Source organism: Triturus cristatus, chromosome 10, assembly GCF_964204655.1.
Source record: "Triturus cristatus chromosome 10, aTriCri1.1, whole genome shotgun sequence".
NCBI lineage: Eukaryota > Metazoa > Chordata > Amphibia > Caudata > Salamandridae > Triturus > Triturus cristatus.
The window spans coordinates 1,056,995,194-1,057,013,994 of NC_140593.1; the positions used below are offsets into that span (position 1 = coordinate 1,056,995,194).

The 18,801-nt window shown below is 39.7% G+C and overlaps 1 protein-coding gene across 1 annotated transcript in view; it reads left to right on the top strand.

Moving 5' to 3' along the window:
- Positions 1 to 18,801, top strand: part of LOC146796556 (cytochrome P450 3A21-like) — a 248,516-nt gene that overhangs the window by 150,940 nt on the left and 78,775 nt on the right. The window contains exons 7-9 of the mRNA XM_085629192.1: positions 6,461 to 6,609; positions 13,539 to 13,666; positions 16,130 to 16,214. Coding sequence (XP_085485318.1) covers positions 6,461 to 6,609; positions 13,539 to 13,666; positions 16,130 to 16,214 — 362 coding nt within the window. The remainder of the gene's footprint in view (positions 1 to 6,460; positions 6,610 to 13,538; positions 13,667 to 16,129; positions 16,215 to 18,801) is intronic.

Here is an 18,801-nt window from a genome sequence, read left to right on the forward strand (position 1 = left end):
TGAGCCAGTCATTTAGGGTGATAACTGTTTCAATAATGGGATCTTGTTCATCCTTCCACATAGGTGAGTTTATCATTTTCCAGAAAAGGGTAGAGTCATTAGTGTCTGCCGCTTTGATTCAATTTCGACCAGGCCTCCTCTTGCATCTCCCTCTTCCTATTTTGTAAAGCCTGCTAATATAGATATCTAAGACGCTTGGTTTCTGTTCTATCTCTAGGTATTGTGTGTAGGGCCTCATTTAAATCTTGTTTTTCCCGTGCGCAATCATGATTAAACCAACCGTTAGCCTGTGTCTTTTTCGTTGTACTGTCTTTTCTTAAATTGCTAGATATTGCCGAAGTGATTCTCTCATAGGCGATCGTGATCATTTTGGGGGAGGAAATAATGTCAGCACAGATGGAAAAACTTTAATTATTAGCATTATTAACCTTTTGCAATATTATGTCTTCATTGATACCTGTCCATTTTATACTAACAGTATTCTTTCCGGCCTTCACTACATTAGGCAACATTAGTTTATCCTCAGGCCCGTTAGTCACACCATATAAGGGTAGAGTCAGCGAAGTATGGTCGGTAAAGCTAGTGAACGCACTTTCTGGTAAGCCACAGTATGTAAGGCCAGGAGTTGACACAGTGATGTGGTTGATACATGTTGGGTTTCCACTGCCTTGGAAAGTTGTATATGTAGTTACTCCATCTTCTCCTCTTGATATTAATATTTCCAGGCTAAGCTTACGTAGGAGTTCATTTAGCGCTTCCCCATAGCTATCGTGTGGGAAATGTTGTAAATTATTCCCAGTTATATCTGAAAATCCACAGACATTAATTCCTGAAAAACTACATTTACTGATATTAAAATCCCCAGCCCAAATACATATGTATGAGGGGTCCACCCCCTCTATAAAGGTGTCCAATACTCTCTCCAATTCGTTCACAACCTCAAAACGGGAAGCATTAAAAATTTTGTTATAAAAGTTCACCACAATAAAGGGTTTATTTTTCCCCATTATTAATAGAACTAATTGGAAATAAGGGAGGCATTATGCATCTTTCTGAGTTCTATTGGCACCGTGGTAGAAATAAAAATTGCCAGACCTCCCTCTGCTCGGACTGAGACTGATGGTATTGCTGGGGTTGAGACGGTAGCAAATCCATCAATATACGGCTCTTGGGTATGCCAGGTCTCCTGTAAGCATAGTAATTGGAGTGGTTTAAGGCTATCTAGCCATTCTTTATCTTTTAGCTTGTTTTTGATTCCAGCTATATTCCATGACCTAATCTTAATTTGTGTTCTCTTTTCGGTGGCTATTATCTGGTGTTCATCGTTTGTGTACTTCTGTGGGGAAATCCCCCTGGGGTATGTTACAGTCTCCCCTTGATCATTTTGTCAATACTGTTCGGCTAAACCCGAGAGTGGGGCATAGAGATTAAAGCAGGATACTGTAGGTCTCATACTAAACGTGTGCGCCGGGTTTGGTATTCTGTAAGTAAGTAGATTAACAAATAGGGAATGGCAGTCACTAGTTCTTCCCAATTGGTCATATGCTGTTGTCTAGATTGGATCATGTTAAGTATGAAGCTTACCACCTCTGGGTGTCCAAGGTTAATGACTATGCAGTCCCCAGTTCTCTTTTTTTCAGTAGATCCCTCTCAGTTCACACGTCCAAATATTATGATTTCCTCACAGAGGAGATTGGTGTCTAGGTTAAAGTTAGCCATCCAGTGTACCACTTTAGTTCTTAATTCTGTCCAGGATTCTTTTGCTTGGGCTTCCAATTTGGGTGCCCCTTTTAGAAACACATACAGGGTTATTTCAAGGGGGAGATGTAATATCTCTGGGCTATGGCTCCATGCTCTAGTTGGTTTTGGGGTCTGAAGCCCAAATCGTAGCTAACTTGTTCTGTATGGGCTCTGTGCTATGTACTAGCGGTGCATGGGGATAATTTGATCAAAGGTGTGACCTTTCCTCGGTGCGCTGCTTAACCAAGGGTTGTCCATCACGTGCCATATCTCCCATAAGAATTTCCTCTATTGGAGCACTCTCTGTATTTGTAGGGGCATTTTCTAATGCCGTTAATCTGCCCTTGATTTCAGCAAGCTCACCTATGACTCTCTGCTTTACATTCTCCAATTTGACATACAATTTGTTTAGGAGACCCTCTAAGATATCAAAGTTATTTGCGTCCTTTACTCTGGTCATTTTTTTCTGTTTTATGAATCATTTTTCTCCAGCAGGTACTATGACCTATTTTATGATTTGCGGGGTATATCATGCTCGTGTCCCCTGGGAGTTTACTTCTCTTAGCCGGCATTGGGCATAAATCTTGTGATGAGGATGGTTTGTCTAGCTCTAACAGTTTATTAAAGACACAGGGTTGTTTGGCATGTTGGGGGCCTTTCTGCTTGGTTTTCCCTATTCCAGGGGCCTCAGAACAGGTTACTTCCTCTATGTGTATCGCTCCTTTGTGAGAAGCTCTATACTTACAATATGTTTAGTGGCCGCTAGCCTTTCCTCCACATTACTAATTTCATCTTCAATCAATCCCACCATGTTAGTTAAGTAGTTAGGAAAAGCGTTTGATGTTTTGGGCCGTGGTTTCCCCCGAGGGACTTCCAATTGTTTTCTTTTACCCATTTCTAGTGGGAGACCCTCTATCCAACTACTGATTTCACAAAAGAGTGTGCAGCAATTCTTACTGTTAACCTTTGCTTAAAGGGTTATAGAAACAAAGGCAATCCCTAATATATTTCTTGCATCACTTTCCAAGGGTAATAACAATGACAGAGAAAGGGGTTTACAATATTCACAAGGCTAGGGGTAGCCTTACTTGGCGTCTCCTATACCAAGATGTTTGTCCTTTATATACCAAAACAGCTAAATCTGTTTCCCAAAATTCCAGAGACTGATGATCACTTAAATTATTAACAAAGAGGTACAATTGAGTGGTATAGGACGGCCCCCCGAAGGTAGACTGCCCTGTAAACTAGGAAGGGAAAAAGTGTATATCATACTGCAAAGCTTCCTCCCCCTTAGAACTTGACAGTTTGATAGCAAAAGGTAACGTTCATTGGAACAGGGCTCTCGAGAGTATGTTGATGATTAAGTCCGAAGGGTCAAAATGAGTTACAAAAGTTTCTCCTCCAGGAGCACTCACCCATTGTTGAATAGTCAGTCCTGACGTCAAGGGGGGGGGGGCAGCCCGGCCTCCTCCGGTCTCGGACGGGCGCACACGGCTTGGCCCGGGCACACCCGTGCGCATCCCACTCTGCGGGAGCCAGAATGAAATTTAAAGCGCCTCCTGGTGCTGGTGATGACGCTGGCGGCAGGCAGCCACTTGGAAGGCTGGTAGTCATGGTCCCCCTATGGAGGCAGCAAGGCAGCAGTGCAGATCAGTTGGCAGGTAGCAATGACGGGCGTCCCCCAATTGGCATATAAGTAAATGAAATAAGTCCCTAGGAAAGTGCACTACATGTGCTCAGCATCTGTAAATTAAATGCTACAAGTGGGCCTGAAGCACTTATTATGCTGCCCACTTAAGTAGCCCTCTAACCATGGCTTAGGCATGCCATTGCAGAGCCTGTATGTGCAGTTTATACTGATAAACCTCCTGCCAGGCCTAAACCTTCCCTTTTTCTACAAATAAGTCACCCCTAAGATAAGTCCTGGATAACTCAGGGGGCAGGGGGACAATGTATTTAAAAGGCAGGGCATGCACTTTTAAGTTTTACATGTCCTGATAGTGAAAAACTCCCAAATGTGTTTTTCACTACTGCAAGGCCAATCTCTCCCATAGGAAAACATTGGGATTACCTTATTGAATTTTTCAAGTGTAACTCCCAATTGTGAAGAGATAGACCTTTCAAGTTTGGTGTCTCTGAAATTACAATTTAAAAACACAATTTAAGGTGAATTGTATTTAAAATTGCAACACTGGAAATACCACTTTTAGAAAGTTGTTTTAACATAAGGGGTTGGGCCTATACTTCAGCCAAAGGCTAGACCACTTATAGGATGCAAACAATGGAGTGCCTAGGCTGGATTCAAACACCACACTTAATTTCTTTTCTTTAGGGATCAGGATATGAGTTTACCTGAAACCTAGGTTTTATTTTTTATTTTACCGATTCTTAGTAGTTCCTTTCTACCATTTTTGTGGTCAAACTAATTGCATCACATACATCATAGGTTATATATGCCCTCTTGGGCCTTTTTACAAAAGGAATTTTCAATTCATACATTTAAAAACAGTACAAAAACAACTCTAAGTCATATACTAAACTCAGTCTAAAGTAGAATAGCTAATGAGAATACATTTGTTACAATGGATTAACTAATACAAGTATATTTGTTACTTAGGCCACATGAGTCAGGAGTTTCAAACATACCAGTCTTGCACTTTATAAAGAGTCAGTACTCAATATCAATATTTCTATAAGACTCTTGAACAACTGCTATTTGTCACGTCAAGCACAATTTAAACTAAAAATGTCTTCTAATGATGCAGAAAATAGTACTCTTAAAAACTGATTGGTTTGGTGGTTACCATGCTTCAGCATTTAAGGGTTAGATCTAGTGGTTCAAAGGTTATCAATAGAAAACCTCTCTTGGTAGCATTTATCTTATAAACTGAGATGATACAAAACCTTTTTTTATGATTTCAAAAACTGGCTTGATATTACTCTCCTCTGGAGTAAGTAAGAAATAATACCAAATCATCTGCATGTATTGTACTGATTCTTGGAGTATGTTTTGGCCCTACTCTCCTTTTGAGTAAGTAAGAAATTATGCCACACCATCTGCATGTATTGTACTGATTCATGGAGTATGTTTTGGCCCACATTGTTAGTAGCATGTGAATGAATGTTAGTGCTTCTACTTTGGTTTTCTCTATTCTTGCAAAGTTCTTCATTTATGTCTGTTGATCCAGGATCAGCGCTTCTTGATGGCCAAACCTTGAGTGCAGTCATGAAGCAAGTTTGGTTTATCTATAAAGTCCTGTAATTGACTAGCCAACTCATTTTTGTGACTTTATGGTTGAATTAATACTGACAATAGTAGACCTGAGAAATGGTGTTAAAGGAATGTAGGATTGGTTACAGCATTTTAGGAAGTTGAAGTAGTTACATTTGTGAGAGCTAAAAAGGTCAGATAAATGATTGGTCTCTTTTTGGTGTAGTTGGTGTCAAAGATTTGTGGGATGTGATGAGCAGGTTAGATACTAACAGTGTTGGATGAAAATAGTGGGTACTAAATGGCAGACAGTGAGAAGAGTAACAAGATTTCAACAAGTATGTGGAGCATGATTTAATTTGTACATGCTTTAAAAGAGGGAGGACCTGAAAATGGAAAGGAAAAACTTTTGGTTTGTGGGGTTTGCAAAGAGGTTTTAGTAGTATGAGTTCTTGTTATTGAAACTGCTTGAAAAATGCGGGATTTAAAATAATTTGTTGCATAAGGTTGACAATGTGTGTGTGTTAGGCTGGGATATTTAAAGAAGTAGGGTTGTGGGTATGGTCAAACTGATGGGTGAAGATCTAAGGTTGCAACATAAACATTAAGGGGATTATGCAAAGGGATTGGAATTCGATTTTTGCAGTAAACACCATACCTTCCATAATATTCACCTGATACATTTCAGTAGATAATACCTGCCGAAATTTATCAGGGGCAAAAGGGCAGTAAAAAAAGGTAGAACATGCACAATTAGTTACAGTAAACACTGACCCTGCATTTTATAACTAATTTACCCCTGAAATACTCCGAGTAGGAGGTATTTACCACAGCTGGTAAATACCACACACCAGTGTAAAGCATTTACCAGCTGATGAAAATGTCAATCCTATTCTGACCCACTCAGGATAGGGGATTAAGTCATACACTGTCAACGTCATTCTTTTGGCAAAGGTATTTCTGTGTTGACCATCCTTGCAGAAAGATGTGAGTTGGAGGTGTGGCATTTTTGTAAAACTGTGAACAAATATGATTAAACCACCAGTTCAAGGAAAGAGCTCTAATAATGGTAAATTTGGTATTTCATTCTGATAATGCTCCAGACATCTATAGACAAAACAATTAGTTTTTTCATTAGACATTGCTCTTTAAGTTTGTATGTCTGTTGATTGTATGCTAGACTTCTACACAAGATTTGAATTGCCCCAAAAAATCTTGAAAATATTTACTTGGTAATGATGAACACCTTATAAAATCAATGTAATAATACATCTCTGTTTACTCCATTCCTCTGGTACCCAGGTTTAGACACTGTACAGTTGTATAGACTTTCTGTTGCAACTAATGGATACGAAGGTGGGATAGATTCACAGAGTGCGGGTATTTGGAATCAGCACGTACATAACATTTAAAAATTTTGCTTGGCTAGAAGATATTGATGGTTTTGCTCTAGAATTTGGATTTGAGCTACATAATTAATCACTTCATTTACCTTTTCTTTCTGCCCAGGATGTTTTCCTCCTACAGTATTGATGTGGTCATCAGCACCTCCTTTGGTGTGAACATAGACTCTATGAACAACCCAAAAGATCCCTTTGTTACTCAAGGAAGGAAACTCTTTAAATTCAAATTCATGAGCCCATTGTTCATTATTACAGGTAAGAATCCTGAGCCCCTTTGTAATGTTAAAGAGCATCTTCAATATAACATTGCATAAAGTCTTTTTGATTCCAGCATGTGCTGTTATTCTTGCATGGTTGTCATGACTGGTCATGCAGAACATGAGTACTGCCTTCAAATGAGATGGCTATAGCATTTTTAGTCATGGATGTTGCAATCAGGACCAGGTTTACATAACCTCAAAGCATTGGGGTGCTTTTGACTGAATTATAATATCACTCCTCATTCTGGTCTTTGCATCTCTTGCATAAACATTTACTCTATGTCCTTGCTGAAATTTAAAAAGCTAATTGGAGATAGAGTTAAAACTGAGTGTGTGTAGGAGTGTTGTCCTGCGACAGGAATGCTTTGCAAATAAAAATTTCATTAGTTTGATAGATAGACAAAAAAGAATTGTTTTAGATAAATCTAGAGTAAACAACTGGGTACTTTAGTCCCCATTTTGCAGGTTTCACTACACAAAATGGCAACAATAATGAAAGATGAGAGCATCTTAAATGTATCTCTTAGTGCTCCCTAAATTCCTAATATGGCTTTGGTTGCAAAACACCTGTTATCAACATTTGAATTTTCTTCTTCAATAAGTGTTGTTCTTACTTGAACTATATTCACTCCCATTTGTTCACAAACTCTCTGATCTTGCAACTTTTTAAAAATAACTTGATTCTTAAGGTTCTTGACAGCTCTGAAATCATCTGGTACATTCTGATGCCCCCAGAAGGCCTTCAGACTTCTGTCTAAGCACAAACTGTAGAATCTGTGGCATACATTTCTATCAAAATCCTGTCTTGTGTTGGAGCTAGCCTGCCTAGTTTTCCAACGTCGTACACAAAAGTAAATTACTTATGGAGATCTGGTAACACAATTTGGATTGACTCCTCCTTACTTGATCTTCATTCTTTAAACTGTTGCAAAGGGTAAATAAAGATTCACCTCCAGTCTACTTTTGCATGAGCTATCGGTGCCCTCTATTGGTCCTTGGGAAAGTACTTTGAACCAATTTCTAAGTGAAATGATTTTTTTTGTCAAATTAGGAGATTATTACACTTAACACATTTTTTGTAAAGAAGGAAGACAAAGTTGCTACAGTTGTAGCGGTTTCTGAAAGCCATGTGTTGTAAAGGTTGGAGCCTGCAGCCATTGCGCCAGGTAATTTAGGAAAAATGCACAGAACCCAGATTCCCCAATAAGAAAAAACCTTCAAAAAGATCATTAGAAACTCACAGATGGGCAACACTTGCGAGCAAAATGGATTGAAAACAAGAGCGAGGCTAAAAGGATACTTTGAGAGAAAGGATAGAATGTGGAACTCGGTTGAGCTTGGCGTGCCTAAAAGGGCCTCAGCTGAGCCTACAAATTTAATCACAGCCTACTATAACATTTGTGGCATTTTAGTCAGCCTATAGCGGAGTCTGATATCAAGGAGGCAATTATGTCTTTACCTAATAATAAGGCCCCTGACCCTGACGGGCTCACTTCTGAATTTTATAAACAATATGCAGACCTCATTGCCCCTTACTTATTAGAGGTTTATGTGGACGCTCATGATTCTGGGACCCTACCACCATCTCTTAGACAGGCTCTCATCATCACTCTCCTCAAGAAGGATAAGGATCCTACACTGCGTGAATCGTAACGCCCTTTGTCATTAATTAACCTGGACGCAAAAATATTGGCAAAGATATTGGCCACCAGACTGCAACCATTACTTCCCGTCATGGTTTCGCCTGACCAGTCCGGCTTCGTGCCGGGGCGCTCCACATCCAACAACCTCCGCACAATATTTGCCATATATCATATTTTAAATCTCCAAACGGCGGCGGTCAGGCTTGATGCCGCAAAGGCATTTGACTCCATTGAATGGGGCTATATGTTCCATATCCTGAGGAGAATAGGATTTCCCAATGTTTTACTACGCTGGTTGCAAATACTCTACACTGATACATCGGCGAGAGTCAGAGTGGGTGGTCGCACCTCCAAACCCCTCCGAGTAGACCGGGGCACCAGGCAAGGATGCCCGTTATTACCTCTCTTGTTCTCCATAGTGCTGGAACTGCTAGCCTGTATAATAAGCCAACGTCACAGACAGACAGCGCTTAACTTCAGTCATAGGCCGGTCTGAATTTCTATGTACAAAGACTATATGGTTCTTTTCATATGGAATCCACAGACCCACCTTTCGTCGGTGCTGCGAGAATATATTAGATTTGGTTGCTTTTCCGGCCACACGATTAATTGGGAAATGTATGTGGTAATTCCATTAACGTTATGCACTCGACCTCCCCCCTTAGAGTATCCTTTGGTTTGGACAACTGAGCCTGTTAAATATTTGTGTATTTGGGTGCCCCGGGATCCAGAGATAGTTATTAAAGAAAACTACGGTAGAGCATTCAATCATTCAGAAATGTAGGTAGAAAAGTGGATTCATCTCCCTTTATCTTTGGCAGACCGGGTTGCGGTGATCAAAATGGTCGTTCTACCCTGCTTTTTGTATCTCTTCTGTAACATTCCGATTCGACTAACCAGACACTTCTTTGCCATGATTAAAACACAACTTTTAAAACTCTTGTGGGGAGGCAAACAGGCTAGAATCAGCTGGGTCACATTGACGCTCACATATGCCAGAGGGGGATTTGGGGCGCCAGATTTGTATCTTTATTATTTATGTGCGCAGGCTCAATAAGCCTATTATTGGTTCAAACCACATGACTTCACTGCGCACATAGCCTTGGAAGACGGCGATGCGCATCCCATACCATTGTCAGGAATAATCACACATGTTAATAGGGGAACGCCTAATCAAGAGATTAACCCCATAGACGTAACGGTGGAAGCATGGCAGGCCACTGGTCGGATGGCCGGCAAGCTTCCTCTTTATGCGCCGGCGTTGCCGTTGCCTAGACATGCAGCACTATCTGTAACACAGGAGGTTGGCCCACTTAAAGCTTTGAAGGATGTAGGACTCACACACATGCGAGATCTATACCTAGATGGTACATACATGAACGACACTGACTTAGATTTTATCACTAATCCCACACCACTCTTTTTGTACACTACATATCGCCTAAAGCGTGCCTTGAGAGGTCACTATACATCATTCCCTGTAGAACCACAGACTCTCCTTTCTTTACAGCTATTGATTGTAGCTCTCACTAAAATGAAGCTAATCACTAGGCTATGTAAAGCGGTTCTGGAGGAAACACTGACGGGGTAGATCAAAGTCTCGAGCGCTGGAACTCCTTGTTAGAAGTCCCAATAACGTTGAATGAATGGAAACAAATATGCACTCTAACTGGAAGACTTTCGCCCAATGGAAAATTATGCATTATTCATTTTAAGTTTATTCATCAAGTGTATCATACTCCCCTCAAACTGCACAAAATGGGACTTCGCGATTCGGCACAATGTAGGAGGTGCGGGCAGGATGAAGCAGACTTTTGCATGGACTGTGCAGCAGTCTTTACTTATTGGAAAGAGGTACTCAGTCAAATACACAAAATGACAGGCACCACGCTTCAATGTACACCGGTCACATGTCTGCTTTGTTACACACCACAATTAAAAGGGGTGACAGGCAGATGTGTCCAAATTGCTCTTTTACTGGCCAAAAGACGAGTAGGTATGACCTGGGAGAGTAGACAATGGGGCATATTATCAAGCATGGCGTTAAAATTATCGCCGCTTTAGCAGCAGAAAACTGCCGCTAAAGCAGAGATAATGAGCTTGATAATATGCCGCAGAGAATTCCAATAGAAGCCCATGTTGACACCAGAACATGGGCTTCTATGGGAATTCTCAAGGGCATATTATCAAGCCCATTATCGCTGCTTTAGCGGCAGTTTTCTGCCGCTAAAGCGGCGATAATTTTAATGCCTTTTCTTGATAATATGCCCCTAAATCCTCAAATCAAGGATTGGATTAGAGATTTAATATACTGTAAAGAAACTCTTGCTTTGTACGCTGATGAACTGCCTGCTACATCTAGGCCTAAGGATATTTGGGAGCCGCTAAGGCAGTATCTGCTGATCCATACCACAAGCGAAGTTACCTTACCCTGAACTGTAAATTATGTGCTGTCCTGATCGTTGAATTTGTAGGGATAGATGCAAAACAGTGGTTTAACTGAAGGTGGATGTCTCGATCTGTAAGTTGTCACTTCAGAGTCACAGAGATTTTCGTGGGTTCTTTCTTCCTTGAAATAAAGAATGTACATGTATTTTGAGCATTAAATGCCGACTAGACTCCTAATTATTCTTGGACACAATGATGACATTTCTAATTTCCCGACAAAGTCTCACATTTATCACATAACCACAGTTAAAATCTGAATTATGGTTCTCGCTCAAGCAAACAAAACCTCAGAAATATAACAGTTATAGTATGCAAATCCCTCAACGCATGGCATAACTCCATTACCCGCCATGCACAAAACATCCATTTGCAAGTAGCAGTGGAAAATGACATCACTGATTACATCATCCAATGAGTGTGTTAGTTTGTTTTATAGTTTACATAGTGTCTGGTAGCTACCATATTACTTCTCCAACTAATTTTGTACTGCCTGTGTCCAGCTAATGACTGTAAGTGTTTACAAAACGCATGTGCTGCTAATGCACCATAGGTGGGTAGAGGTACTGAACACATTATAAATATTTGTATTGAAGAGTAACTCTGTGTGCAGGTGACAGTTGACAACTTGTGTCCAGTATGTTTACAACAAGTTTGGCTCTGCAGAAGAAAGGTTCCAACAGGGCAAAGATTCTATGTACTACATACTGAGTATTGTAAGCCGCATTGAGTTATTAGACAGAATCATCTCAGCATGACAATTTCTACAAAACATAGAAGACTCTGTGCACCAGGTACTAACCTATGTACATGTGCTTGATTTACTTCAGAAGATGGGCTATCTGTAAAGTTTTCATCACAGTATGAAGGTAGTATGATCTTTAGCACCTTCGGACAGGAAACAGCCTTTACCACGACGGCCGAACCACGTGCTGCAGTTACAACGCGGATATTACAACAGATGAGACTTTACCACACATTCCTTTACCATGCATGTCTTTACAACAACATGCCTTGGAATAAGCTGCGTTGGAGTTCAAAGTCCAATGCCTTCCATACTGTGTTGCAAAGAGTGTACACTGTTCTTAATAGATACTTTTTAATACTCTGTAGTGTTTTTGAGAGTGAGAGTTTTACTGTCTGCAAACAGTGTACTACAAATTAAACTGTCTCCATAGACTAAACACTGTTTCTAGTCACATTGACTTAATATCTAAATGAAGGTGTGATGACTGTGAGAGGTTTGATACTGATAAAATGTGCCCATAGTAGGGCATTAGTTATGTAACAGAAGTTGAGTATCCAGAGAAACTTAGTTTTCTCTGAACAGTTGTATACAGATTGAACACTCTGTGCAGTAGGACTTACCCTTCTATCTGTGGTTGATAGTGAACATGAACTTGGGTAACCATGAAGTATATGGTTTAGGGTAAATGTTGAACATAACATAATCTTGGTTCACCTAAGGGGGTTGTACATATGATTGCATTAATGATGCTTCATACTAATATGATCTATTTTATACATACTTTCAGGCATCTAAGGCCATTATGCAATGTGTGCAAAAGAATCTTTAATGATGTCATCAGTATTGTAATCAGTTATGTCATTTGAGATGTCATCAGTGTTACCATAAATGATGTCATAGAACATGTCATGAGTGATGTAATATGTGAGGTATTGAGCAGTGCATGTTGGGGGCACAAGCTATAGAATGTCTTTTTTTTTTTAGTTCAAACATTAATGTTGTCACTGAGATATTCACTTAACTATAATGTCACTTTAAACTTATTTCAGTGAATTTCTTAGGTTTTTTTTAAACATAAAGTAAAACTATTACCATATGAAAAGCCAACCCCCTGCCAGATGGGAGCAAACACTACTAAAACCACCTCTGGTGTTGCAACTGGTCACCTGGTCTTCCCTTGTTTTAGCAATACTCAGGTTAGGGGTCACTAGGGGTGATGTTCCATGTGGCATCTAATTACGACAAGACTGCACCATCTAGATTAGTGTGTAGCTTTAAGGTGGCTGGGGGCTCCTCTAGCCTCCAACAGAGAATCTGATATCTGAGACCAGGCCACACTATGTTAGTGTTTGGATTAGACAAACAAACAATGCCCTGATGTAATGGTTACTCACACATCGAAGTTCCACAACCCTAAAAAGGAAATCTGCCTTGTTCTTCTATGTGGTCACAAAACTCCTCAGTGAGTTGCAATATCCTTATATTGTACAACAGGATGGTAATTTAACCCTGTCATCAGCAATGTATGCTTATCTTCATAACATTCAGCATTGTTATGAAAAGTACATTAAATGATTCTTCACTATGGATTTAAAGATTAGAGGTATAAGTATAAGTATTAAATGGGGAGGCAAGGTCCGTCCAAATCCAAGGAGTTTCCTCTGAGATGTTTTGTTTGAGGGTAAACATTATTTCTTTTTTGTTTTCAAATTTCTTTATTGAATTTCCATAACACAAAAGAAGGTCTTGCCAACAAATAAAAATATTACTATTACATTATTATTTTTATAGTAAACATTATTCCAAAGAGGTAATTTGATAAATAATGTAGATTTGCTTCTCACACTAACGTAGACTTCATTTGACACCCAGTCAATTCTTCTTCATCCTCACAGGTTTCGTCCAACATGTTTTATAATCTGATGTGCTTCCCTTCTCACAACAGTTATTGAACTTGATATTCAAAGAAAGCAGCAAATCTACTAGTTTGAGCACTAGGTACAACAAGAGACAGTAGGATGTATCTGATAGATATCATATCACACACATTCCTTAGGAAAATTGCTATTAATCTTTTTTTCTTTACAGGCTTATTTCCATTCCTCATTCCTGTTCTCGAAAAAATGAATGTCTGCCTGTTTCCCAAAGACATGTTGGAGTTTTTTGCAAGTGCTGTCAAGAGCCTCAAGGAGAAGAGGCAAAAAGGCAATCATGAGGTGAGTGAAGCCTAATATCAGAAAAAGGAATAGCTTTCATAAAAGTTTTCTTTTACTGGGTACTACCCCGGCACTCTATCGTTAAGGTGGCAATGTCAGCCAAATATTTTCTAGGTTAGATCACATACAACCCTAAGTAACTATACAAATGGTCATTGCTGTCCCCTGAACTACCAACCATTAATGTACTTTGACACTTTTGTAATCCACAAGAAAAAACAGTAATGTCCCAACATATTTTTCTCATTAATATTCATGTAATTTAATAATTCATAACTTGTTTCAAAAAAAGAAAATTATGAACAATTGTCAGCTCTTAATGACGATGACAGAAAATTCTCATTTGCTATGCACAATGTACAAAGTGAATAATCAATTATACACAATTAAGAAAGTCATTCTCAGTATTCCATTGTTTAAACAATATTACCACCCTTATCAGCCTCTTTGACAATTATTTCCGCATTATCAGATAGTTTTTTAAGAGACAAGTATTCTGGTTTAGTGAGATTGAACATGTATTGTTGATGAGTGCCCCTCAAATTATCTTCCAGGATATGGAGATCTTTTCTTTTGTTGATAATGCGGAAATAATTGTCAAAGAGGCTGATAAGGGTGGTAAAATTGTAGCAAATAAAAACAAACGAAAGGATTGAAAAACGAAATCTAGGAAAGGGGAAGAAAGTGAAAGTGGACTATAAGGAAAAGAGAGTAAGAAAAGAAGAAAGAAAAGGGAAGATAGAAAGGAAGAAAAATAAAATGGAGAAAAGAATAAAAGTATGAATGGATATGGGTAGGAAAGATGGATGAAAAGGATAATGAAAGAAGGAAGGGTTAAGAGAGGGTGGAATCAGGAAGTGGTAAAAATTAAGAAAAAAGGAAAGGAATATGAAAGAAGGGACAAGAGAAGGAAGAATGAATGAGAGAGAGAAAAAAATAAAAGTTAGACAGAGAAAATATAGGACGAACTGAAGGAGAAGAAGGAAAGAATGGAAAAGGTAGGAGAAGGAATAGGAAAATAAATGAATGGATGAAGGGAGGGGTAGGAAATAAGCAAAATGGAAGGAAGGGAAAAGAGACGGGGAAGGAAGAAAGAAAACAAGAAAGAAATGGGGGAGGAAGAAAGGGAAAATGTAAATTGTGCGAAGAAGTAAAGAAAGGTGGAAAGGAAGGAAAGAAAACATGAAAAAAGGTGAGAGGTAGTGACTATTTTATTTGTTTGCTGTCTCTGCACACTAAAATTCCGAGGCCCTGATTCCATGTTTGTTGGAGGAGCAAGTGCTGTCTATCCCACCTGATACATTATTTGTCACCTTTGATGATTACCACCTGTTATGAGTTTCGGGGAATAATGTGCCATTTTAGTTCTCACAGCAGCAAATCCGCATGGTACTGTAAATACCATACATATTTCTGCTGTTCAATTCCAGTAAGTTTAACCTGCTGAAATTAAATAAAGGATATATTTAATGCACCTAGTAATTACCAGGTGTGGTAAATATCGCCTGACTCATAATTCTGACTCTGCTGCAAACAAGAGTGTACATAGGAGTCGGAAAACACTGACCCACTCCTAATTTGGGCCTAAGTCAAGTTATTAAAAGGTAGTATGGAAGTGAGAGAGGTAAATGAAAGGATGAAAGAAAGAAGAAAATAAGAACTGATGGAAAAGAAAGAAAAGGAAGAAATGGAAAAGGATGAAAGGCAAGACAGAAAAAACAAAAAATGAAATAGACTGAAGACATGAAGGGAGGTGGAAGGAAGAACAGGGAGTTAAAGAAAAATATAAAAGGAGGGCAAAAGATAGAAGGGATGAAAGGAAGGAATGCAGGAAAGAAGAAAGGCAAAGGGGAGGCAAGGTAAAAGGAATTTAAAAAGTGGGAAGAAATTAACTTAGAAAGAAAATGAGATAAAAAGGAAAGGAGCAAGGAAGGAGGAAGGAAAGGAAAAACGAAGTAAACTAAAAGGAGATGAAAAATAAAGTAAGAGGCTAAATAAAGCATGGGTTTATAAAGGGAGAAGGGAACAAGAAAGCCGGGTTAATAATAAAGTCAGAATCCTTTTGAGGCCAAAGATTGAGGCTCACCTTCTTGCCAAAAGTTTCAGATATTGCTGTCCTAGTCAAATGCATTGACATACACTTCTCCAAACCAAAGGAACCCATGGCTGACCATAAAGAAACTACAGATAACAAAGGTTTATTAATGGACATAAAAATAGGGCAGCTATAATAAACAGGATTTGATTTTTCACCATTCGCTATATTGCCACGTGAAAACTGATCATATACTAAGATAGCCAAGTTCACTGTCACTTGGGTAGATGCCATATCTTGATGCTCCTGGTATTCCTGTAAAATTCCTGTACACTTAATAATGTCCTTAACAAGCTGGTGAATTGTTAGAGACTGTACAGAAATGTTTTAACTAATAGTATATTGCGTATCTTTCCTTCTATTCCCAGAACCGAGTGGATTTTCTGCAATTGATGGTTGATTCTCAGACAGAAGACATTGCAGCATCCAATGGCATAAATCATAGTTACAAAGGTAATACCCTAGAATATACCCAATCATGTCTAATAAGGTGATGGAGATCAACAGGACCTACAGGTAGAGAGAGCTATTTGTTTTATTAAATATTTATAACAAACCTAATAACGTCAAACAAAGCATATGTTCGATATTCAAAAAAGGACAATAAAGGGTTGAAGAATAAAAACACACTTATAATATAAGGGATGCAATTAACGGAAAATGTAATAGCTGGACAGTTGTTGCATTAGAGCAAGTGCGTCTTCATCTGAGATTTGAAGGCGCCAATGGGGTCTCATCCTTAAAATCTTTAGAGCTTGAGTTCCAACCCATGACTCTAGCTACCTTATACAATATATTTTGTAGACCAGATTTGAAATCTCTTGTTGATGGCAATTTCGAATCCAGGTTTCAGTGTGGGCTCTGGTCACTGGTGGGGACCATGTTTGGGTCTGGACTGCATTTGTTGCCTCAGTGACCTGATGACATCAATTCTTTATAAAAAGTATAAGAAGAAGAAGTACAAAGAGAAAGTGAGTGGGCTTTGGATCAGTTCCCTGAAGTCACTGGTCTTCCTGTGGGTTTCATCCTTTACATTGCTTGATCAGGCTATCCATGAAGTCCATTTCATTTTGAGGACGTTTGCTTCATCTTTTTTTGTGTTGCCATTTGGTTTTGCGGATGGGACATCAGGTAGTCCTTTTGTTAGACTGCAGATGCAATATGATTTGTGGAGAGTTTGTTTTTTATGTAGTTACTTGGCTAACGCAATAACGCAACTTAAAGCAATGCATTAAAACAAGGCATAGCATGGCACAACATAACACACCCTAGGATAACAGCAAAGCACAACACAAAACACCCAAACATAAAAAGCATGGAATAGCATACCCTAACAATACACAGTGTAGCCCTCCATGAAACAACATAACATAGCACACCATAACCTAATGCAACAGAGGGCAGCATTACTCAGCAGAACACAACATGCAATAACATAACACAGCATGGCACAGCACAACACAACACTGGATAACATAACCCAAAATGTGGGGGTGTGGTCAGAAACATGGCTGACAAGACGAGAAAGGCCTAAACTGAAAACTCCGTCCAAAAAAATTGACAAAATCTGGGACAAAGTTGGCCATCTGCGAGAGGAGCTGGGTGCCCTTGTGCTGAGAAACAGCATGACGCAAGTGGAATCCCTGTAGGGACTAGAACATAGCAGGAATTGCAAAATGTCCTTGAATTCAAAATCAACACAGTAGCCATACTCGTATGGCTACTAAGGTCAGACAAAGGGAAGTTGTCAGAGTGAATTTAGGCTAACAGACATTTTCGTGCAAAATCTGAAATTTCTGAAATCACCAAAAATATGTCAGATTTACTAGAAAGTGTATGTTACTTGTAATTTCAGGTAGAAAATGCAGAAGCAAAAGCTTGCAGAAATAACAGTTTAATAGTTGGGCGCCAAGAGCATGCGGGGGTTGGGACAAGGTTGCCTACCTGAAAAATTAGCTGTCAATGGTGGGCCTCTCTAAATAGTTTTTTATTTTTTTGCAGAGTTTTATATAGCGCAAACCTGACCCGAATCCAATCAGGTATCAGAGCACTTTACATAGCACCAGTTACGTTACATGAGGACACACATTCATTTTTGTTAGGCACGGGGAGATTAAGTGATTTGCCCAGAATCACAGGATGTTCAGCATCATTACCGAGACTCGAACCCAGTTCCCCAGGTCCGAGGTCGAGCGCCCTAGCCGTTAGGCCAACTCCTCTCCCTGATTGACAGGGTTCATAAAGCACTGGTTCTGCCGCTTCCAGCAGGTGCCCCCTCACACAACCATCTGTCGATTGCAAAGCTCCTGAACTATGGAGACAAGGATATTATCCGGCAGAATGCCCACTCACGCTGCATATGGCTCCTTCAAAGTGAACAATGCTACTGTTTTTAGGTCAAATCTAGCAGCGCGCATGCTCTGCTCTGCGAGGCATGCTGTATTGACTTCCACAGGCTTTGGCCACGCCCTCACTGTCAATTGGTTAATGTGTCTGTCCTGCCCAAAATCTTGTTTCTGTATGGTTGCTTATGTTCCACCTTCCTGTGTCTTGCTTCTCCCCTGGAGCATTGGCCTATCACGGTATCCTCTCTCTGTAGTGCTTTTCCCTTTGTTTTTGCATACTTTTTTTTTTTAATGTTGCAGAGTGCATGTGCACTCTGCTCGTGTTATACCGTCCTCGCCCATACACCTACCGCTCCATTTGCTCCAACCATTCCCCTCTCTCCCCCCCTGATTTCATGTCCTCCCAGTCCCCCAAACTGTTGTTCCCGCAGCTCTACATCTTTATTCGTGGTGTGACGAAACTGCTGTGGTATGACAAAAATGCTGTTACTTCAAACAACAAGCGTTGCTGAAACCCGCATGCACTGATTCTGCAATTATATTGCTATTATAAATACATCAATGTCGGTGAGTAGTGAATTAAGGCTTCCAAAAATAGCAGCAGCGCTTCTATACAGGAAGCACTCTGGGCTCATGGGGGGTCCCCGGGGGCACCATAAGAAACACAATGCTCACCAAACAGAATCGGTATTTCA